Raw genomic sequence first — 24,114 nt, forward strand, 5'->3', positions numbered from 1 at the left:
TTGGAGCTGTTTGGGCCAGAATGAATTCTGACCTTTGAAAAAGAATGTTTCCATCTGGAAATAGAGTGCGCTTGTATGTGCATGCTAGGTTGCACTTGGGTCATAAAATCATAGGAACAATAAGGTTGGAAAAGACCTTCAAGATCAACAAGCCCAATCTTAGACAAAAATAAAATAAAACAAACCAAAAAATAAACAAAAGAAAAAAACTCAAACATTTTCTGGATCACCCAAAAGGTCCAGAAACTCAAAAGCTGCAGCATCTCCTGCAAACTGGATCACCTGGATTCAAAGCACTATGCCAGGTCAGTCTCAGGCCTGGGGATGCAGGTGGATGCACATGTAGGGTTTTGAGTCCTCAAAATCCCTCAGCCATAAGAGCCCATGTGCTGATCTGGAATAACCACACTCCACTGGCCCAGGTTTTCCAAAAATTCAGAGAAATTTACCTTGCCCTGCCTCTCAGATGGGTGTCCCCTCCCAAAGGGGCAGTTCTGGGCTGCTCCCCGCAGCCATCCTTTTTGTTGTCCATCTCCTTTTGACTGTAAACTTCATCTTGGGTTGGAGAAGTCTTTTGTTTCTAATATTTTTGTCTAAAGTTTCACTACAGTCAGCACACCTTGGCAAAACGTTTTGGGTTAACTCCAACAAGGTATTTTTCACAGGATCATGTATCAAAGTACCAAAACTTTCTCAACCAGATGGTACTAGAAGGGAAAAATCTGTTTAACAGTCATGTTTTGGACTAAATGTCCAAAGACAAGGAGGATGTAGGGTGTGTCTCTGTGCCACAGAGTAAGCCAGCAGCATTCACTGGTACTGAGTTTTGGGAACAATAGGAAAAGCATTGTTCAAAGTGCCTCTCTCTCAGTAAGGCTGACATGGAATTGATATACATTTTCTTGGTCACTAGAGGTTTTAAAAGGCTTCAGAAAGACCATCAAGATATAACAGTTAACATACCAAAAAAATCCCACTGGAAAAAAAAATATCTACAGCTCAGAAGTATCAGTGTGATAACCAAGAACCAGCAGCACACAATTATAATGAGTCTGCTGAATAAAATACCACATTTTTCACTGGAATTAAGCAGGCTTTTCCTGGAATAAAGTCTGCAGGTCATAATACAAAGACACAGCAAACTATAAACACTGGAAGAATATATCTAACTTGGAAAGGTACCTTATGAGTTAGTGCTAAGACTTTGTCACTGGCTCTAAATTAAAAGCTATGTAGGCCTGTATTAAAGACCCTTAGACATGATCAGCTAAGTAATCAAAGTGATTTACCTATACTAGCAATGTGATCCTCTCGGCAGAACGTGATGTAATTAGAGAAAATGCAGGAACTTTTCCTTATTAGAGAGAAAATATGGACTAGAAATTAATGATTTCACTAACCCTTGAATAGCTATTCAACATCTGGACACATTTCCCCTTCCTTCCAAAAAGTCACATAAAAAACAAACTCCCTTCATTAGAGTGTTTGAGTCCAAGATTTCACAACCAACAAGAAATACTTACAGGTAATACAGAAACCTTCCAGGTTTCTCATTACAATATGAATTATGTAAAGAAAACATTTTATAAATTAAAAATACTATATAATTCCATGAGGATTCCAGAGAAATTTCCCTATATCTCATATACTTCAGTGGAGATGGGTCTGTATGCTACAGTTTTAATTTAAATACTGTCATAACTTCTAGAATTCCATAATAGGAAATAATTTCCCATACAGTTCCATCCAAAAATATAAGAATATTATCTATTAAATTTGACAAGGCATCATCTTAAGGCCAACGTATTACCTTGTAAATAAGAATTCCACTTTTAATCAACATGCCTAAGTAGATTACTTCTACAAGATGACATTAACCCATTATTTTTAAAACCACTATCTTTACCGATCTCTATTATTTTCAAGAGTAGAATAAATGCATTTGAAGGTTTTCCTTTAGGTTAATCTATCACAACAAAACCAGAAATCTTTCCACTATAGCCATTAGTGCCCATAACTCCACAAAAAGATAGCTTTTTCCTGTACATGCCCAAAACACAAGACATTTCTCAAAAGCATGTTTTTAATTTAGTTAAAACAATACAATATAGCAGCCTGGTCCAAACATGCCATGAGCTCATCTTTTTCAGCTTTGCAGAATCATTTCAGTTTTTACTCCTACATCTTTACTGCCTTTTGCCAAAATACATGGCACTGGCATTTGAGCATTTCTTGCCTGCATTAACAGAGGCTGGCTGCTTCGATTTCTCCTTGAAGTGTTTAACAGGGATGGGGCAAACCTCCAAAGGTAGGAGCTGAAGTTCGGACATGCATCTGCAAGGTGGCCGCTCACAGCATTCAGCCTTCCTCCAAGGAGTTATGTCTCATTTATTAACGAGAACTCTCTCTGCCCCCTTTTGAAGGGCAGAGTGGAGTTATTTACCCCTGTTTCACAGATGGGGAAGCAGCACTGGGGTCACTTGCCTCAGCTGAAGTCCCAAGCAGCTCGCCTCCAGCCACGAGCCATTTTTGCAGAGTGCTGCTCAAACTGACACCCTGCAGCGGGGACAGAGGCATCCCTCACAGCAAGGAGGGACTCAGCTGGGGCTGCACTCTGGCCTATTGCCATCACATAATGGTCTCCCGTTTCACTCCCAGTGCCCTCAGGTCTGCGCCTGAATTACAGGGAATATAATCCAGTTCACTTCTTTTGAACTTTGGCTACCCCGTTGCCCCTGCAAAAATGGCAGCAACAGAGCAGGCAGTGAAATCATGTCTGTTTCAAGTAAATGAACAGGTGTAATTTGGATTCTGTATACAAATCCCAAATGACTTGTGGACTTAACATGAAAACTGGCAAAATGCTTAATTGTGTCATTGAATTGAGATCAGGGAGAAGATAAACTGGTTCCACCGAGCCAATGAGACTTTCACTGCTGACTTCACTGGGTCAGTGTTTTACTCCAAATAAAAAAAGAAGCTTCTTCTGTAAATCAGATGATCCTTTACAGGATCTGATCTAATACTGAAAGAATTTGGAAAGGCAAACAGAGGTTCAGCTCCCGGTGAACTTGTAGCTTCAAATGACAATAAAGGAAGGAGTGGCACAGGAAACTGAAACCCCATTTCTCAACTGGTCTTTAGGAAAATGAAGATAATGTGGAGTACATGACATGCTCCCAGGAGGAAGCACCAGTAAGTCCCATCCCCAAGTGTAAGCACTTCTGCTCAGAAATTATCAGGTTCATAAAAGTTACAGATGATTCCACCATGTACCAGGATCCTTTTTTTGCCCCCTCCAATTACATAAGTTACTAATGTTTGAGATTACACCAGCTGGAAAAAGTGCTTTAGCACAAAGGATTAAAAACATGCTCTATGCAGAGGCAAAAATTTATGTGGTCTCTGCTTTGCTATGGCATGAGGAAAACCTTACCATGATGTGTTAATTTCTTGAAAAATACAAGTGTGCTTTTTCCTGGATGATGGCCTTCTAGCAGATTTTAAGATAGATGGTGAAGCAAATGCCATCCTGTATACAGCAGTGATCTCATCTCCCGGTATTGTCAATTAGGGTTGCAACGTCAACTCTTGATATAGTGAGGAGCTGGCAAAAAAACCCAACGGCAGCCTGTAATTGCCTGTGCTGGGAAAGAGTAACTGTGCACCCTGCAACCCACTCACTGCAATATCCACCACGAACAAGTGGCCATAATGGCAGGTGCCACTGGATTGCCTACTGCTTTCAGCAAATTGGAAACAACCCACGGAGCGACGTTTTGGTTGATTTGTTGGTTCATATGAGGCTGTGAAAACAGCCTATGGTTGTCCAGCTATGACACAACAGCTCAGCCAGGAGCCACAGCTATCAGTGAAAGATGAGGAAAACACAGAAATTGCTCTGGTAGGAGAGGTCTGAGCCCATGAGGTAGGGCAAGCCCAGCTCTGTGGGAATGTCAGTAGAGCAGGCAGCTCCTGGATAGCCCAAGAGTTTGCATTGCTGCCTCTGTTTCTGCACACTAAGGGCTACACTGAGGAAGAGCTGCTGCTCCTGCCTGACTACAAATTGCTCAGGACTCAGAACAACTGCCTGCCCTCAGTCATTCTGTAGTTCCAAACAATTACACTGTCTGTGGGGTTCTGAGCAGCATTTCCATCGACATTTTGAAGAGGGGAAAAAACTGTAATTTAAGTCTTTCACTGACTCAGTTTTTTAAGTGATGCCACTTTGGAAAACTGGCCTAGAGAGGTGTATCCTGTTCATCACTCCCTAGGTATTTCACACCCTTTGCCCTCCTGAAAACAACTTTTCCCATCTTACACACAAGAAAAAACAAACAAAATTACAAGTTAAAAGACAATAAATTGTTTTCCAATGAAGTTTTTCAAGCTAAAGTAATACTATTATTAAAAATTCCTAATTTAAACAAGTACGTGCTTGTAACCTTCAAATGAAAAATAAATACAAGAAATATTTTCTCCAAATATTTCTGTTTAGCTGAACACAATTAAAGAAAACATTCAACCATTTTGACATAGCTTGTATGAGTCTCCCCTGAGGCAGGGCTGCAGACAGAAGAGGAATTGTTCCAAATACTCATCAATCCCCAGAAGGCAAGGCCCAGCCATTTAATTAGGCATTGAGCAAAAGGCTTATTTCTTTCTTCTTTCTAATATATTTTACATAAATCCTTGGGTCCTTACTTAACTTTTATTGAAAAGAAAATGCTTGACATTTTCCCCAGGTGCCTACTGAGCACCACTGAATCAGGACTTCAGGCTGTGACACACATACTCCACTGTCCCATCCATAAAAATGCAAGTGCCACACCCATAAATATCAATAAAATGCTATTGCTTGAAACAGAGAGAGGAAAGAGCCTTCCAGCATAAGCCCAAAAACATAGATCACCAAATCCTCTGAATCTCTTTGAGGACTTTTGTCTAAATAAAACTGCATGGCAACCTCTGACTTGCTGAGTTTTAGAGACCGAAGGGCAAAGGATAGGAAAACCCCTTTTCAAGATGTAACTTGAGAAAACTGCCACAGGCTGCTCTAAATAAAGAACACTAGCACTTCCTTAGCCATCCTTATTAAATTGCCATCCTCCCCAGGGAAAAAGCAAAACAAAACAAAATCACATTGTTTTTGTGTTGCTATAGTCATGAATGTTAGCAGAAGTCCCCCTCATCACCCCTGCAATTTTGGACTTGGAGGATGCAAGAGATGCTCAGCTCTCTCCAGATCATTTGGCAAGGAAGTCCCCACCTTTGCCATGCACTGCCAGGGTCTGCCTTCCCCTTCCATGCCAGCTACCTGCCAGCCTGGGCTAAGAGCAAAAACCAAATGTTGCAAAGCAGGACAGGAATGATCTGAGCCAAATATGAGATCCAGGCACTTTGACACAGACCTACTCCAGAGTAACCATTTAATCCTTCTACCTCAGTCTTTCTAATTGAAAAAAAACAAACAACAAAACCCTAACAACTATCAATCACCTATTTTGTAGGTCATATATTTGCAAAGCCCTCAGGGAGATGAAAAGCATTATACAAACTATATGCACACATGTTAACGCTGATTAATTTTCTCTGTGCAAACATACCCTTTTTTCTTCTTCATTGCCCCTCCTCTCATTATATCAGCAGTCTCATCTGGAGGAGGACGAGGAACTGCTGACAGCTGAAGTATTTTCCGCAGTTGTTCTTTTGAGATTCAGAAATGCAACCACTCAACATAGCCCTGTGTTCAGCTGACTGTTTCCTTAATAGCTTTGCTCTTTCATGTGTTTCCTCATTTTCTGTTACATGAATTTAAAGCAATCTGATTTCCAAGTTAATTTGAAATGATGCAGGATCCATTAGTTGAGGGTATCATTTGCAAAAAAACTCTTAAGAGACAACTTTCACTCACTATACATTCAGGTGTACCCTCAGCTAACAAAGGCAGGGCTAGTGATGTAAACAAAGTGAGCAGAATTTAACCTAAAAAGCATTTCTGTGTACAGAGGCACAGGGATACAGCCTAACTGCATAAGAGCCTTAGAAGACATGCAATAGCTCCTCCACAGCCTGAGGTTTACACTGAGGAGCAGCCTTTTTGTGACAGTGCACCAATGACAATCAGAATATATACAGCTTTTCAAAAGACTATCTGTAAGCATTTAACACATGCAATAGCTCCTCCACAGCCAGTGGTTGGAGGTTTACACTGAGGAGCAGCCTTTTTGTGACAGTGCACCAATGACAATCAGAATATATACAGCTTTTCAAAAGACTATCCATAAGCATTTTTCTCAGGATGTTTGGATGCACAATTCCTGAGGAATAGAATTTAAATGTTCTGTGGAATGAAACTTCTGTTTCAGTTGTCACAAAGTAACCAGGGTGAAACTGAGGACTTCTATTTTGTCATCAGCTCTGCAATGGCAGTTCCCATGTGATATAACAGAGGCTGGTCCCCTACACCAAGGGTAGAATTGAGATTTCTAACTTGCAGCATCCAAGATGCAGCATTCACTTATGCTCATGCATGGAACAAACTACTCTGGTACAAGTTTTCCAGAGCTGTTGTGGAATCTCCCTCTTTGAACTCAAAGCTGCTTGTACCTGGTCCCAGACAACTGGCTCTGCTTGCCCATCATTAGGACCAGACGACATCCCAAGGTCTTTCCAGCCTCAACCAGCCTGTGTTTCTGTCAAATGGGCAATGGTCTGGTGCATCCTGGATGAATGGGGGATTAGGCTCAGATGACATCCCAAGATCCTTTCCAGCCTCAACCAGCCTGTGTTTCTGTCAAATGGGCAATGGTCTGGTGCATCCTGGATGAATGGCCTCTGAGTGCCACTGCAGCCTCTGGTGTGGACACTGTGGAGATGTCACAAGTGACACCTCAAACCTGTCTCTACATAAATGCAATCGGAAGAACCCAGACAGCTGAAGTGACAATTGTTAGGGGCTGGAAGCTGAGGAGAAATTCAGAGCACTGGCTGAGGGATGGAGAAGTGGCTGGGTTTTCCTCCTCCTGTTCACCAAGTGCAAATCTCCACTCCTAGAAGTGTAAGCAATCTGTAGCTTACAGGCAGGAGCCCGTGTGCATATCCCACAACTGAATCCAGGAGCCTTCTGAGACAGCAAAAATCTCCCTTGTATTTACTGACCACCTAATGGAGTGGGAAAGCTGAACAAGAACCCAATAAAAACATGACAGGCTAACTTTCCATCTGCTGTCTTTAAGATAAAATCGTTAAGGAACTTAATGCGATAATGCCAAGAAAAAGAGTCTTGAGGACAACCCTCAAGAAACAACACCTCATCTCTTTACTGAACTGTGTCAAGCACACAAAAAAAACCTGTGTTTAAAAAGAAAAGCAAGGATTTTGAGTAGCTTTGCTCCTGCCAAGCAATCTGCTTTCAGCTGACTATAAAATCTCACATGCTGTAACACCAAAATTCCCAGGCAGAGAACACACTGACTTGCAATATAATGTTTGAAGTACTTAAAAGGGAAGAAGTAATCATGCCTGCTTTCAGAAAATGAGATGGTGGTCTCATTAGCAAAAAAAAAAAATTCAATTGCAATAGTTACCTCGGCATGTAAAGGACTCGCTCTGCCACCACAAATCCCACCCTGAAGAAGAGGTTGCTGGCTGGGATGAATGGGAAAACCAGGAACAACAAGCCAACCAAAACTTCTTTGTGTTCCAGTTTCTGCAATAATACAAAATTAAACAATATCAACTAAAAAAATCCAACTTGATTCACCTGTAACTTTTTGGAGGGTCTTAAAAAAGCAACTTAGATTAACATTTGGCATGTTTTTTCATTTAACAGAAATTTTTACAAGACACTAATCTTTGATATTTATGCACTCTTGGTGCATTTAATATGCCCAGAAAGTGCACAAACACTACCCACTGTGTCTATTATTACCCTTGGTGTCTTTCCCAAGGTCAGCTCTAGGATATGCATGGCACAGCTATCACCTAAGATATAACTCATGTTGGTAATATGTAAGTAGAGAGTAGTGTGAATGTATACATTAGCCTGTCTACAACAGTGTGCCTGTATGTAAATACACAAATGCATATCACATACACACAGACTGCTGCGTTCAATCCTAAATGTTTATAACAGAGAAAAAGCTGTTCAATCAGTCACATTTTGTGTAAAGAAAACTAGCCCCAAGTGACACATTAATGCAGTCATTTTATCTCTTTCAAGGAAAATAGCTACACTTGAAATGATACTTTCACACACAAGGTCTCCACAGTCATACAGAGTCAGAAATTTGAGACATGCTGTATGCTAAAATTAATGTTTTTCACTTGAGCTCAGTTAATGCCCTCCACTTGTACTCACTTTAATGTTAGCTGACTCTTTGAGGAGGAATGGAATTACTACAAGCAATTCAAAGCAAGTGTGATCCGTGGGGCCAGCACAGGCATCCAGGGAAGCAGTGGCCACTCTTCTTGCCATGGAGAGACCCAAGCCTCCTGAGTAAGCTGAGTTTCAGCTTTAGCTCCACCCCAAGAGGGTAAATCAGCTCTTGCTTCTCCAAGAATGACACCAGGATGGAAGTGTAGCTTTAGGCCTGGCCAATCACCCAGGCAGACATCTGTGCTCTCCTGGCTCAGATACTGCTTCTCACTGTCTGCAGACATCCCGAGAAGCTTCGTCACGCTCAGAAACAGATGCAACCAGAATCACTTAATGGTTGCAGCACTTTCTAATTGTTGTGGGCAATTTCTCAGTTTTGGAGAGCAAATTGACTTCTCTTTGCCAGAGGGAGCTACATTTAGAAACACTGAACAAGATTTTTGAGTAGAGAAATGGAGACCAATCAATGATGAGGGACCCAGCAGTACAAACTTTCTTGCTTTTGCACTGACTGCAACAGCAGATACCACTGGTCTAAAGAGTGGCTGAAATTCAGAAGGCCTACTACTAAAATATATTAATCCTATTCTAAGGGAAAGACGACGGGTCTTTTCTGTGGGTACCCAAAGCAAGGGTACAAGTCAGGAGGCTCTGATGTCGCTTCAGAGGAGCTGAACCACATGATCACAAAAAAGTGCATGGATTTCTCCTGGCTCAAAGAGGAATCATGAGGCAGGGAGAGGAGTAGAATTCACATCTCCAGACTTCTTTATCAATATGTGTTTTAAATAGCACCATAGTTATCTATAGTACTCTTATTATCCACTTTTTCAGAATCCTGGATTCACAGTTATGAGTGCCTACATGCAGTCAAAACAGCATCTAAAGTGCATTATTCTGAGAGCTGAAGGAGACATCAATCCATAAAGATGATGAGCCTGGTAATTACAACAGAAAATTGAAAAAAAAAAAAAAAGATTAAAAATTTCTTCTCAACTCTGAATCAAAATTACCAGTTCTAGCTCAACTTCAACTTCCCTCCCCACCCAGATATGGAAATATACTCCATTTTTCTCCTGCCATTTGGCTCTCCCTTCCCACTTTGTCTGACCTGATTATGGTACCCATCTTCTGCTACCACTCTACCCCAGGGGTTTGACACTAAGGACCAGGAGGCACAACAAGGTATGTTGGGCCTAAGGGAGTGCACTGCTAGCAAATACAAGATTCTCAGCCCCCAAGATACACACAAACCAGCTATCAAATATTTCCCCAGTTGCTGATCATTAAATCAATAACTGGGAAAACAACCTCTAGTTAAACATCTCTAGGAAGGACATGGTGTTATTCAAGGCTGCAGCACTGCAGATAAGCAAAGGAAACCGAATGCCAGAGAAAGACAAATAAAACTTGTACATCAAATGGCAAAGAGGAAAATGTGGGAATTAGCTCAGCTGAAGGATCAAATGGTTCTGCATGCCCTTTTTCTCCCCCAGAACAACTCAATGCTAATGCCATTGAGGGCTGCCAGCTCAGTCCCTTGGGCAGGGCTCAGAGACTGGAACCCAGCATACACCAACCAGCCTCATGGAGCAGCAGAACCCTCCATGGTGCTCCTTACTTCTGAAACAAAAAACACCTGGCAGTGCCCTTTTCAAAGCATTCCATTAAGGCAGAGGCCTTTGGGAAGGGCTGGTCCTCGAAGGCCAGGCTTCAGCTGGTTTTGTGCTACGTGTGGTCGTGCCTGTGAGCCACTCGTGGGGCTGCAGGAACAGAGGGCAGCAGCATCTCCCATGCAACACAAGCCACAGGAAATCCCCTCCATGTGTTCTTCTAAATAAAACAAATCCAACCTATACATAACCTGTTACATTTTCCTGGCAAAGAAATAAAAGAAATATTAGGACCATTTCTTTGGTTTAGCTACTTTGGTCATATGATCCCACTTGAGATAGCTGAGGTAAAGGTGTCAGAATCAGCATCGTCCAGGTGCCCAGAGCAGTAGAAAAAGCTTTTGAAGAGTAATAGGCAATTTTGTTTGTCTTCCTTTCTCCTTAAAATAAAATAGCTAGGACTAGAAATTATACATCACTGCATTCAGAGAGACAATTCCTTTCCCCTTAAAGACAGTGCTTGCTTTTGGAAATACAAAGCTTGTCTTTCTGTCACTGTAGTCTCTGGTGGGGGGAGAATCAACAAACACGTATGAATTAACTTCAGAATGATTTCTCTTGTCAAAGACAAACCAATTTCAAATCAAAATAGCATTTGTTATAGTAAATAGCTTGGTGAGAGGGAGGAGTTTTGAAATTCACATCTAACTCATTACAATTAGGGCTTCATTATACTGTAACAAAAAACCCACACCAATAAAACCACAAACCAAACCAAAACTGATTTAGAAAAGAGCTTTCTAACTTTCTTTTTACAGACTTATCAAAGAACTAAAGAAAACTATTTCTCCCAAGGGCAATGCAAAAAAAGCGTCTCACTGTCTCAAAAAGAATATCAAAGAATCACTCCAAGGTCAAACATGATCAATACAGCAATAAGTCTCAAAAATTTCTTCCTTAGCAATTTGGGGGAAAAGGAAGAAACTCCAGAATTTACAACTGAAGAGGTCTTCCCATTTTACATGTAAGACATATTCCTGAGCCATAAATAAGTATTTGCTGCCTACCATTAAAGCACAAGTCTTTCACAAGGCAGAGCCCTCTAAGTGTGAGTGCAGGAGGTGCACAGATCACTCCAGCATAACTGCCATAACTATGGGCTTGCATAAGTGAATTCCTTGCTTTTTCCCTGGAGGAGGAATGGTCTGAGGTGCCAGATCCATGAAGTCTGCACTGTGCTGACAGGACTGATGTTCACATTGCCTGGCACCTCCAAGGGCTGAGGCACTGGAAAGCAGAGCTGTGAGGACAGCATTTCTCCTGGCTGGACTAAGCTGCACCTCAGGGAAGAGAGCAGCTGGGCAAACAAATCCAAGCAAATTCCATACTGTTCTACCTCAGAATGTTTCAGGTGTTTATACATGCTTGTCTGTTTGATGGAAAGGCAATCAAATGGGTTTAATTCCTTCCTCTAACTGTTTTTTTTGAGAATGAGACAAGTGTCACCTCTCCACTCTTTAGTTCCAACAGCTCCATGGAGTAAAGATCTCTCTCCTACCAAAGGCATCAATCCCTGTGACAGAGAGCTCTAGAAGGCCCATAGTCTGCTTGGAACACCTGACTGCATGTGCAGAAAAGCTGCATTCAGGAAAGCTGGTAGTGCACAGCTGTACAAAAGCAATTATTGCTATTACACATTTTCAAACACTTCCAGGCCTAGGAGGTAAGTGCATTATCCATCAAAACAGCCACAGAGGCCCAGAGAAGCTGCATGACTCTCTGCAGACCACAGACAGAGGATGACACTTCTTCAGTTTATTCCTAACATCCATTTGTACAAACCCTTAGTGCAGCCTGCACACAACCCTGCTCCATCTATTCCTGCTCTCCCACTCTCTCATGAAGCCACAGTGGCTCAGCAATGTGACTCCTCAGTCTGCATTAAACCACTGGCAGCATCTCACCTGGCAAGAGGTCAGCATCTGCAAACACCCACTCTTGCACTTTCCACACACACAGCATTAGTGGCTCAGCAATGTGACTCCTCACCAGTCTGCATCAAACCACTGGCAACATCTCACCTGGCAAGAGGTCAGCATCTGCAAACACCCACTCTTGCACTTTCCACACACACAGCATTAAAGATAAAAGAGATGGTGTAGAAGCATGTCAAATTCACTCTCCATTCATGTATAAGGTGATAAAAAGAAAGCATTAAGCTAATCAGGAATTAACCCTAGGGATTGATTCCTTCAAAGGAGGGGGAAAAAAAAAAACACTTCAGTGGTTGTAAAGCTCACAGGGGCTCTGGGTGTTTCCAAGTCTCACCTGACTGGTGCATACACAGAAGGACCATGGCAGAGCTGTACCATGCTCCATGCACCATCAGCATGCTCTCCTCAGGGCACCAGCAGAAACCTGGATGGGACACACACATCTTTATCCACTGTGACCAAACAGGAGGGCACTGTGGAGCTGGGGTTATTTCACTCTGCTGCCTGTGCCACTGCTTCCAAGTGACAGCAGAAACCTGGATGGGACACGCACATCTTTATCCACTGTGACCAAACCGAAGGGCACTGTGGAGCTGTGGTTATTTCACTGCTGCCTGTGCCACTGCTTCCAAGTGAATGATGCCAAAAGTCAGGTGTCAACAGATGGTCTGAAAAACTCAAGCATTTGGTAAGCAAAAGGTAACTTATCAGCTTCAAAACTGGCTCAGACACCGGTCTTAATCAGCTTGGTCCTAGAAAAAGAGCCACAAATTCTGTAATCACTACACTTTATTAGGAGTTTTATTTTCTCCTCTCATTAAAAAGAATTTTAAAAATCAAAAAACAGCATCTTCAGTAGCACCAGCTACTTGAATGCCAGGCTTAGTAACTCACTCATTTCCTAAAATAACTAATTTTTTCTTGGTGATCATCTAGTTTTGATAGAAATAGCCATGGATTTCTAATGTTATTTTGATAATCACTGCTGACTGTGTATTAACTACCTGACACACTGATACTATTTCAAGTATTTGGCAACAACAGAGAAACTACTTTCCAGTTCACCAGTGGGAGCACCTCTTCAGGAACTGGTGCCCAGGAAAACATACACCAGAAACTGAAACATACAGTCAGAATCTGAAACCAAAACCTTGAAAGGAGCAGTGGCTTCCTCACCCAGGATTATCTGAAGAGAAATCCTCAGCATAGGTCTCAGACCACCCTAACAAGATCATTCCCTCTCTGTTTCCAGAAGGAAGTAAGTCCTGGTCTGTACCAGGTAAAACAGCACAGTTTTCAGAAATGCTGAAAATGCCTAAAAACTTTACGTGCATGAGAATTTTGGGTGCTCAACACCTCTGGAAATCTGACTTTCAATTATAGAATTAAAGCAGAAAGCAGTTCTTTCCCATTCCCATTACAGGGCACAGAAATATATCCCATAATATTTCTATTTTATATTAGTATCTTAATTTTTTTTTCTTTTTCCCTGTAGAAGTCAGCTACCCATCCATTCAGCTGTGTGTTTATGGTCTTTCTCACCCAGGTTTCTGAAACTCCTTTAATATATAAGCTCATTTTCCCAGCCCTTAATCTCTGCAAACTCTAATTCCACTTGACAAGCCCATTTGAGCAGGATGAAGAAGCACACAAATCTTTGAAAGAAAAGTGGAACATTCCAAAAGGAAATAGGAAAACCAACAAATTGCTCCAGAAATTAGAATAATCCTTTTCACCTTGTGGTTGCTTTTCCCTCTTCCCTTTCATTCTGTGACTGCAGGCTGCTTGACTAGGTGGGGAAAACAAAAAAACCAAAACAGCTAAAATTCAATGCACAAATTTGCAGTACATAAAAACACAATTTTTGGAAAAGCAACTTGGTTCATGGTGAATTTGCTCTTGAGAAGGTAACATGGAACAAGAGGAGCCTAACAAAAACCAAAACCCACACAGCAGCTTGGCACCCCAATGTTTAACTGAGGCCAAGTAGCCACAATGAACAATCATTATCCCTCCCAGCTGTAAATTTCTTACTCCTCATTTCACTTAAACTCTCCTACTCACTACTACTGTGCCTTTCAAAACCTTTCAGCTCTGAGTAGGCCTTGAAATACGAACTCAAATCAGAGGAAGAAAATGGCAGAATAAAAGGAGTAATTCAGCCTAAATATGCCGAAAACGGCAGACCTTCCTGCCCCCATGATAATTACCTACACCACGCTGCAGGCAGTAAGAGCCCATTTGGTGAGATGCTGAATATATTCATAGGGAGCCAAATCAGAACTACTTCAAGCTGTGGCTGTATTTACTCTGAGCACCACGCTCCAAACCTGCTATTTCCAAACATCCACCCAGCAAAAGAAAATCCGATGCACAAGGTATTTTGACAGTTCTTGTGGCTGCTTTTTTCATCCAGAACAGCAGCCACATACAGACTAAGGCAGCTTTTCCCTTCAGCTTGAGTCTGTCAGCTGGCACAGCGAGCTCCCTGGGCAGGCTCCCTGCTCCTCCCACCCCACCAGGGACCGGCACGCAGCTGATGCGGCTGCAGCACTCGACAGAGCAGAAACGTGGCCGGTGAGCTCGGGGTGCCTGCAAGGGGCTCCCCCCTTCCTCCACATTTCACTGAACACTCTTTCTGGCTTATTACTCTCTCCCTGCAGCAAATACTAACAACAGAAGCAGCACAGAAAAAAACTCGCTGCAAAGGATTAAGAACATCAGTCCTGACCTTCTCTCTGTGTGGAAGGAATTCAAGTGGCCCTCAGGAAAATGAAAGCAGGATTTATTTTAAATGGACCTTTTATGGAAATGACTGTGGTTTCCAGCTCGTCAGATAGACTCCATCAATAAATAGCCTTATTCACCTTGCTGTGCCTTTGAAGCAGGTATTGTTCTGAAAGTGTTGTGGCATATAAATTTTGCTAGGCATAGTTTCTAACTATGCTGGTACTGCTGTAGAATATTATAAAAGGCAATTCCTCCCCAGAAAGGTCCATAAGCTGTGATTTATTAATGAAATGCCAAACCTGGGAAATGAGGCAAAGGTCTCATGAGTGCAGGGTAAAGTAAATAGCATGACAAAATACACATAATGAGTGCTAGCAGAAACACCAGAAACATGCACACAAAGAGAAGAATGCAAATGCATTCCTCTCTTGGATGGTACTGAACGTTGTCAGCCAAGAAATTTAGTCTGAAAGTCACTGAAGAATATGCTCAGATGCTATCCATACATATAATCCACCAGATAAATGGCAATATGATGCCAATTACAGCACAAAATAAAGTCATCACAATATGGTATAAAATGCCTTGTCTTGGCTAAGAAGCACCATGCAGGGAAATTCACAGAGGCAGCATCACCTTTAAAATTAGATCTGAAATAAAAAACAACCAACTGTAGCATATGACAGATTAGGATAATACATATGTCAGTCACATGCCATGAATATAACCTGAAAACCATCACAATTTCCTGTACCATATGTAACCACATCACACAGAACAGCCAAGCACATTCTTTAAAAAAGTTACAGAGCACATTAGATTTTTTGGTTTTTTAATTGATGTGAAATGTTAGTAGCACTCCCTCCTCGGACATGAGCAAACTGCTGCACATCATTCTGTGCTCTTGCTGAACGAGCAGAAGGTGCTGTGAACCACCAGAAGGTGCCTTTGCAATGCTGGTCACGAGTACAAATGCGTGAGCGCCGTCAGTATGAGGTCCAATACACTCCCACACTCCCCCACATTGCCCAGGTGCAAAAGCCACTGCTTCAAGTTAGTTTTCCAGATCACCCTGCTGAATTAGGCCATTACACACACGAGTTTTCCCACTGTCAGCCCTCCATATGTCAGGTACCACAGAGAAAATGGAATCCCATCCTTCACGTGCTCTGTACACATACATTCACAGCTAAAACTATGGGACAAGCTGCTAATTAGCCAGCGACCTAAAAATGCCATGCAGAGTGGAGCTTCAAACATCTGAAGGGTCGTCCTTTCATGCTCATTGAATTATTATGACATGTCAAAGAAATAACTGTCGTCCTGATGATAATGCCAAGAATTGTCCCCCCTCCAGTTCACCAGGTGGTCCCTGTATCTTCCGGCAAAGAAAGGCAGTGCCATGGGCCCTTGGGTACCCCAGTGGCCTTCTGAAGCACCAGATTACTTTTCTGACCCTGTGACTGGCATGCTTGACATCCACTGAGAGTTTGCCTCATCCATTTCTTGATACCTTTGCAACCCATCTGGAAGTCACACCACAACCATTCCTCACAGCTAAGGCTATCTTTGACAATGAACAATAAATAAATGTCATCCTCTTTTCCCAACTATTAAAATTTCTCCAGGATGCAGGCATTTTCAATAGCACCCCCAGCCTTTGTGACATCCCCAGCAGACTGCCTGAAGCCTGTGTGAGGACATTCACTGCAAAGAGTTGAGCAGAACCAGTCCTATGTGGGGAGCTGTTCACAGGGAGCTCTCCAGCTGGTGAGAGGGATTCACACCACACACTCTCAACAACCCAGAGAATGGAAGCAATGGAAGTCAACAAAGCTATTTTTTGAATTGATCTCCTCATTAAGTAAAGAGGAAAACAATAGTGAAGGTGCTCAAGCAGGATGAGAAAGGAGGCTTCTCTCTCCAAACAAACTGGAGAGCTGCCTTCTCTTGTTTCTGCAGTTTTCATCACTAAATCCCCATCTAGTAACAGACATGTTCTAAGGAAAGCACCCATGGGTAGAAATCTTCCACTGTTTCTTCTCTTTCTGAGGTATAACACATTCACAAAATGAAACAAGAAAGCTTCATGCCTTAGATGTCCTTTATCAGCACCACACATACATGCCCAACAGAGTTATTACCCTAATCACAAACGTCAACAAATTAGCCCTGTTTAAAATTCAGTGACAACAAAGGCAGAAATCCAACCCATGCATTCTCCAATTACAGTCCACACAAAACATTCTGGGAGTCTCCTGTGTGTTTGTGTTGTGGATGCACACACATCACCTCTTGCCACTGAAAATCAGTTCATTGTTCACTGGACCAAAGTCTTCACTGCTGCCAAAACAATTTCTAGCATTTCCATTCTCTGTGCTGCAGGAAGGAAAGTGATGGTGCCACTGAGAATGAATATGAGGTTTCATTCTCTCTTGCACACCTACACTCTAAAGAGAGAGGCACACAGACTGCATTGCATGCCTGTTCACTCTACAATCATTCCTTAGGAAATTGCAAGCTACCTCTTCCAGGTGAGACCTTGCAATGAAAAAGGAGAGAAAAATGGCTGCTAAGACTGTTCTGTTTGCTTCCAAAAGAAAGCAGAACATCTTACACTTTACGAAATGTGAGAAATCAACTGATATATCTTGTGCTGCCTCTAAGCTGTAAAGCACTGGGTAATAGCTTGTCTGGGGCTTGACTGAAGGATGGTCCTTCCTGGGGGAAGCAATGCCCTATAAAAGGCCATTGCTGCTGCATCTGGAAAGATGCTTTCTTAAGACCCTAATACAATGAATAGTGCCTGCAGTTCATGTGCCCTGAATTCCCCTCTCCCTGTTATAAAAAGGATTGTTTGAAGTCAAATGGCATCATTTATTTCCAGGAAAAGTGCTGCTTCCTGTTTGCTTTCCTCAGTAATTCATACCACTCAGCCCAACACAACCATCTTCACACCACTGAATGGCACTATCACAATTCAGAGATTGTGGGAGTAGTTACAAATAAAACAGAAAATAGCTTCAGAAATGTAGAATTTCCTGAAAAGCAAAATATTTCCAATTATACTTCTAATTATATATGTACATATGCACCATCCCTCAAAGTGTTCAAGGCCAGGTTGGATGGAGTTCTGAGCCACCTGGTCTAGTGAAGGGTGTCCCTGCCCATGGCAGGGAGGTTGGAACTGGGTGGTCTTTGAGGTCCTTTCCAACCAAACCCTTCTGTGACTCTATACCGAGGGCTGAGGGAAACACGTCCAAGGTGATGCCCAGGAATCATCACCAGCTCCATGTTCACAGCAGGTTTGTTGGAGGCTGCAAGTGCTCATGAGAGCACTTTGTCAAGATCATTCTAGTTTTACTGGATTAGATACAAAAGCAGATCACTTCAGATCCTATTCATTCAGTGTTTGGGGTTTTCAAGGATAAACACAAAGGAATCTTTAAGATGAATTTCAAAGCATATAGTAAGTGCCCAAAGAGCAAAATTCATGTTGTTTAACAGTCGCCAAGAGCAAAACTGAACTTCTCACAAAAAAATTACAACTTGCAGTTTCAACTCAAACTGTGGTATTCATAAATCCAGACTGAATTGTTTTTTTAAAAAGTAATAAAAATATGGTTAAATCTTTTTCAAGAAAACCAACAATATTAATCCTACATATAGTTCTGACAGCAGGAGAAGAAATAAAAAGCAAACAAAACTTCAATGAACATGGAATAAGATTTTTCAGAAGTCTTCAGTACTGGGCTAATGAGAATTTTATCATTAACTTTCCTGAGAACAGGATTAGGTCTAATACAAACACTTCTGAATATCCCTAGCAGTGAGTAATGAAGGCTGGGTGAATATGAGATGATGTACAACCTGCAGGTAGAACTGGTGAATACCTAATAGGGTGTTTTCCCATATTTCCCATACAGCATCTGTGAATGTATTATCTAAATTAATAACTCTGCAGTCTCAAACTGTTTTGGTTCATTTTCTTTCTCTTATCAGGAGCACAGGGAAGACTGCCAGGGTAGACTGAAAATGTACATGGCCTGCACATTTTAGCATAACATGTATTAAAAACCTGACACCCTTCAACTATGCTTTTCAGCCATACACACATTTAAGGAAGAGAAACTTTTGTACAATTTCTAAAGTGACTACCAACACCTCTCTTAAAGAAGCTTCCACAACTCGACTGAAAGAGAAACAGGTTGTAGCTCCCTGTGATCCACAAAAAAAACCTTCCACGGAAGTGCATATCTGACTTCTGACAAGGCTATACAACCTCACTTTCACTTCTGCAATATGATTAATGGTACCTCTGAAATGCTGAATTGGGAAGTATGGCTTACCAACTGCATTATTTACGCTAAAGAACAATTTCCAGGTCATTTCCGATTTCCCACATTCCATTACTCTGCTGACAAAAAAAATCTCATCAAGATGTAGCCAATGTTTAGGTTTTAGAAGCATAGCAAAAGTGCAAATAGAGGAATCGATTTTATTTTCAAAAGGCTCTGCAAATGACAGTTCCCAGTCCTATCAGAAGTAAGTGACAAAAAGCTTAATGATTATGGGAAAGGCAGAGATGCTTAACAACTTCAGTGGAGTTTGGATCATTAACAATAATTGAATGCAGGAGTCCAGGCCAAGTTCTGCCCTCAAATCAGACCAATTAAAGACTGAGACATTCAACTAGAGAGACATTTTCATCAGTTGAGCTTGCCTGCATTAGTTATTACTGGAATGATTTTTCACCTCACTCCAATGCATTCCAGAGGAAAACATGCACTTACCAACTATCTCATCTGCAGACTAGGAAACAAAATACTTTTTATTTCTTTTTTTTTAGGTTGTATTGCACAGCTTTTGGTGTTACCTTGAATGCAGCAATGCAGTGTAGGCTGAGTAAAGTCATCACCAGCACCAGGAACACTGTGGCTAAGTTCCTCACATCCCAGATGGACTCGACCAAAGGGATGCTGCCGACCTGCCAGTCGTAGCACAGGGTGATCGGTGCCAGCAGCAGCCATGCATTGAAGGCCAGAAGGTAGGAGTAAGTTAAAAACCTGCAAATGAAAACAGGTGATGTAATACACGGGATGACTGCCAGCACAAGAAACATCTTCCTTTGGCATCTACCACACACCACATGGGAAGAGGAAACAACAAAAAAAACTATTCAACAACACTGTACCAATAGGCAGTGCCACACCTCTCTGTCAACAGAGATGCTACCACAGGTGAGGGGCACTTTAACAGGTCATCTGAAGAAATAACATAAGATCAGTAATATTTACATGGTTTCCATGCACCAGACTTTGGAAAACTAACAGAATTTCAACTCCTGTTTGAATGTTAGATTTTTGAAGTGACCTTCTACCAGTTTAAACAATAAATGAATAACTACACCGGTAGTTATATATACATATATATTGAACTTTTACACACTTCACTGCATCACTGCTGCAATACAAAATGTCCCTTTAGCTGGGTTTAACTTACAATTTAGGATTTCTTCTATCTGCACAACATGGAGCAATTAAAGTCAGACCCCTCTCCCTTTTCTCTTTGCAAATCAAGGAACAGGGAGAAAACACAGAAGAGAGGGGCAGAGTGATTCTTAGCTGATCCCATCGCAGTTTCTTAGGGCTGGGGCCAGATTGCATGAGATGTGCCACAGAAGTGATAGGGAAGCAGGGATTTCAAATTGTTGTAATCTTCAATAACTGTTATTCTCAATAGAGGGGAAATTAATGGGGAATAGAAATAGGGAGAGTGCTGCCCTCTGGGAAGTATGCAGGGCTTTCAAAGGACTAAAAAAGAACAGCATGTGTGCCACTGGGTTAAAGAAAACAAGAAAAAAAACAAATCAAACCAACATCCCTCTTTGCCCCAGGCTTTTGCTTCTTGGCATCTACTTGCCAAAAAGTGCACCTAAAGTTGAAATAGTTTTGAGTACAAGAGACTGCAGATTATTCCAGTAATTGTGAAGTCAACCAAGTAAAATTGTGACGGCCTTCAAAGAGACAAACCCATCCTTTGATTGCAAATGGAATAGTCCACATTGTACACAGCACCAAAAATGGCAAATACTCAAAAAAGGGAAAAAATTACATTCTATCCTGCATAGGATTTCTTCCATCTGAGCCTGCTTCGGCAGCTGTTATCACACCCAGTTGCCATGGCACCTTGCAGGTTTATTAAAATGGTAACAAAGGATGGCAGAAATGTCAAGGCATGTAGACAGAGGATTGTCTCATTTGCCACTTACAAACATGGCCCTTTGTGGTAAAAATGCAGCCCCTTATAACAGCTCTTACAACATCAGATCTGTGGCAGAATGGGTAGGACACTGAAGCTAAGTGTGACTCCAGGCAGGAAGTTCCCAGATGGGTGCTGGGCCCTGAATTTCTGTGAAAACATATTTAAATAACTACAAAGTGAGGGTATCAGTTTCTCTTCTCATCCAAAAAACAAATGTTTCCAGCAGCACAGTGACCCAAAAGCAAGGAGGCTTACTAAGCTGGAATGTGTCATTATAAACAGTCACAGAGGCACATTCTCATTTTCCCACAGGTCCTTCTAAAATCCCAGTTTTGGGAAGTGGAATATTCCCACATTTTTAAGGTTTTCAGCCATTTGATACACTTCTCTTCCATCCCCTGCACTTTCCTCACCTTTCCCACCCTGAGGTACTAAACAAAAGGAAAAGAAAGAAAATCAATCTTCTCTTAACAGAGGCAGTGATTTAAAAGCCAGTTCCTATTTAAGAGAGCATTCCTCAAAAATATAACCTAATTTTGCTCGAATGATTCTTAAAATTTTGATTGTTCGGTCTTTCTAAAGAAACAAATGTGTTTTCTAGTCACCAACCCTTCTGGCACACATTACAGAGAAACATAGCAACACAAAATCTTGTGAGACTTAATCACCTCAAGGCACTCACTCGTGACATTATGTGTGGCCTGACCCACCTCTGCTCAGCCACAATAAAACAGACTTCTCCATCACCCTCAACACATCAGCTCGGAAAAGGCTGCCAGCATTTATTTACAGCTACTCACTTCAAAGCCAAACCGAGATTAATTTCTGGCTTTATTGTTAAAACAAAAGCATGTCTATGTAGATGAATCTGAATAATGTCACGGCATATGATATGGTTACTACAAGTATGTATATTTGACAGGATTTCCAGAAGCACTGAGTTGGTTTAGGAAGGTTTATGATTTCCAGAAGCACTTGATGCTTTAGGAGAGCACAGTTTTTGGAGGGAGTGTCCTTTTATGCCCTGGCATATTAACATTTTCAATAGGCATCACAATATTCATAGAAGTTTGCATGCAAACCACAATACACACCAGAAAACCCTCCCCTGCTCCCTCAGACTGGGCTGCTGGGTAGGAAGGAACGAGATGACATTTGGGATCTTTGCAAACTGCAGCACTGCAGTTAAGGACAGATTAGCTGCTTTTCTGCATCTTCTCTGATAAGGCAGGAGCTGATAAATCCTTACACAGCACAGAGTAAACAATTTGGTGCCATAACAAATTGAGTGCACTTAATTTCAGAAGTATTCAGAACAACCAGATCAGTGTGAGTTAATGCATTTCTGCTGGAAAGGTAGGACAAATTGCTATTGAAGATGAGAAGACAACTCCAGGCCACTGACTGATGAGGACAGGTTTGTAAACAAGTGTCTATTTCCAAGTGCTTGTGAGGTTTGAGTCTTCCTTGGGAGCCATGTGCACAGCTTGCTGCCAGAGGCAGCTCCCAAAGGAGAACAATCGCTCCATCCCACTATGGCAATAATTAGTCCTTAAGTACTCTCTTCCAACAGCAGTGAAACATTTTAAAGCCTGTGACAAGCATCACCACCTGTGCACAGTCAGTTGTCTGGCCTCTGCAGACACCCTCCTGGAGAATCCTTGGCCACATCTCCTGGCCAAGCCCAAGGTCCCTCTCTGAACGTGCATGTGACATTAGTCACAGCACCCGAGATCCATGGAGGCACTGCCTGACTTTTGGAGGCATTCAAACAAAGCCTTCAGCAGGCTCTGAGTCAAGCAAAACTTCTGAGTCAAGCAAAACTTTGGATATGCCTTCAGCATGGGTAGCCTGTCCTTGAACATGATGGATGGCTGTATAAAATAGAGCACTTACAAACTATTGCTATTCTGTGTACTAGGAACAGAAAAATAACAAGATGCTAATAATAGTTACTGACAATCCAGTGCTGCTTTTTATTTATGGCTCTCAAAAGCATATGATATTCCTTTACATCTATGTGGCTCTCGTATCACAAGACTAAGGAGAAAGCTAAACACAGGAGAAAATTTGGAAGAAACCTCTTGCCAAAGCCAAAACCTCAAGGAACTAATTTGCAAATTTTGAAAAGACTTGAAGATTCTGAAATCACTCCAGGAGCTAATTACATTTCAGTAACCTACCTGCAAATGGCAACAAGAGTATTTTCTTCTAATTAGTTGACTGAGTGAAATACATTTTAAATTAATGATCTTCTTGATATTGCTTCTAGTGTCTGCTGGAATTCCAAGGGAGAAAAATTCCTGCCTGTAGCATCTCCCACTCTCTCAGTTAATCCCATGAAAATCAGAGTATTACTGCTGAGGTGACTGGAAGATTATGCCTCTTAACTGGCAAACAGTTTTCCCCCAGGCCAGGTTATAGCATTTGCATTGCAGCAAATTTTTTATTTGCAAATTGAACATGGAAATCCACATTTCAGTGGGTTTCAAGTGTTCTTTTCAATTCTCATCGTCTCTGCCATGCTCAGAAAAACGCAGTTCCTCCTGTAGGTAGCCAGTGTTGTCATGGCAATCCAGTTTGTTTAGTTTTCATTTTTTTTTTAGTTTCAATGTTCTGTTGCATGCTTTGAGATAAATATAGGATGACTCATATCTAGAACTTGTTGCAGAAAACAACTATCTGAACTGATTGTTTCTGCTGCAAAAATGAATGCAAAAGGGTGCTACTCAAAGCCATAACAATATGACAGGAAAATACTTGAGGAATTGTCTGTTACCCATTGCTGCAATAGAAACCAAGGAGCTTGGAAAAGCCCTCTAGCTTTAGCTCTGCCAAACCCAGGCAATCAGAGCACAAGGAATGTGAGACTAAGTTAAAAAAAAAAGGAAAAAAAACCGAACAAGATTTATAGAAATTTATGAGGCGTTTCCTGTCTTTTCTGATTTTAGAGCAGTTTAAGCTTTCTCTCCACAGCACCCAGGGACTAGAGATTTCTTTCTAAAACTGTGCTACAAGAGTGATCACAAAGCTCTGACCATGTCCCACCAAAGCTGAATGGAAAAGTGTGAGCCTATATGATAACAATTCTTTATATATATATATATATATGATGTATTCTATGTATATTATA

The 24,114-nt window shown here is 41.6% G+C and overlaps 1 protein-coding gene across 3 annotated transcripts in view; it reads right to left on the reverse strand.

Moving 5' to 3' along the window:
* TMTC1 (transmembrane O-mannosyltransferase targeting cadherins 1) overlaps positions 1–24,114 on the reverse strand; it is a 140,041-nt gene that overhangs the window by 54,444 nt on the left and 61,483 nt on the right. For all 3 annotated transcript variants that reach the window (XM_039707848.1, XM_039707849.1, XM_039707850.1), the window contains exons 8-9: positions 19,594–19,783; positions 7,590–7,711 (exon numbers count right to left, since the gene is read on the reverse strand). In XM_039707848.1, the coding sequence (XP_039563782.1) occupies positions 7,590–7,711; positions 19,594–19,783 (312 nt within the window). The remainder of the gene's footprint in view (positions 1–7,589; positions 7,712–19,593; positions 19,784–24,114) is intronic.

The sequence above is a fragment of the Passer montanus genome, unplaced genomic scaffold (assembly GCF_014805655.1).
Source record: "Passer montanus isolate IOZ18808 unplaced genomic scaffold, ASM1480565v1 scaffold20, whole genome shotgun sequence".
NCBI lineage: Eukaryota > Metazoa > Chordata > Aves > Passeriformes > Passeridae > Passer > Passer montanus.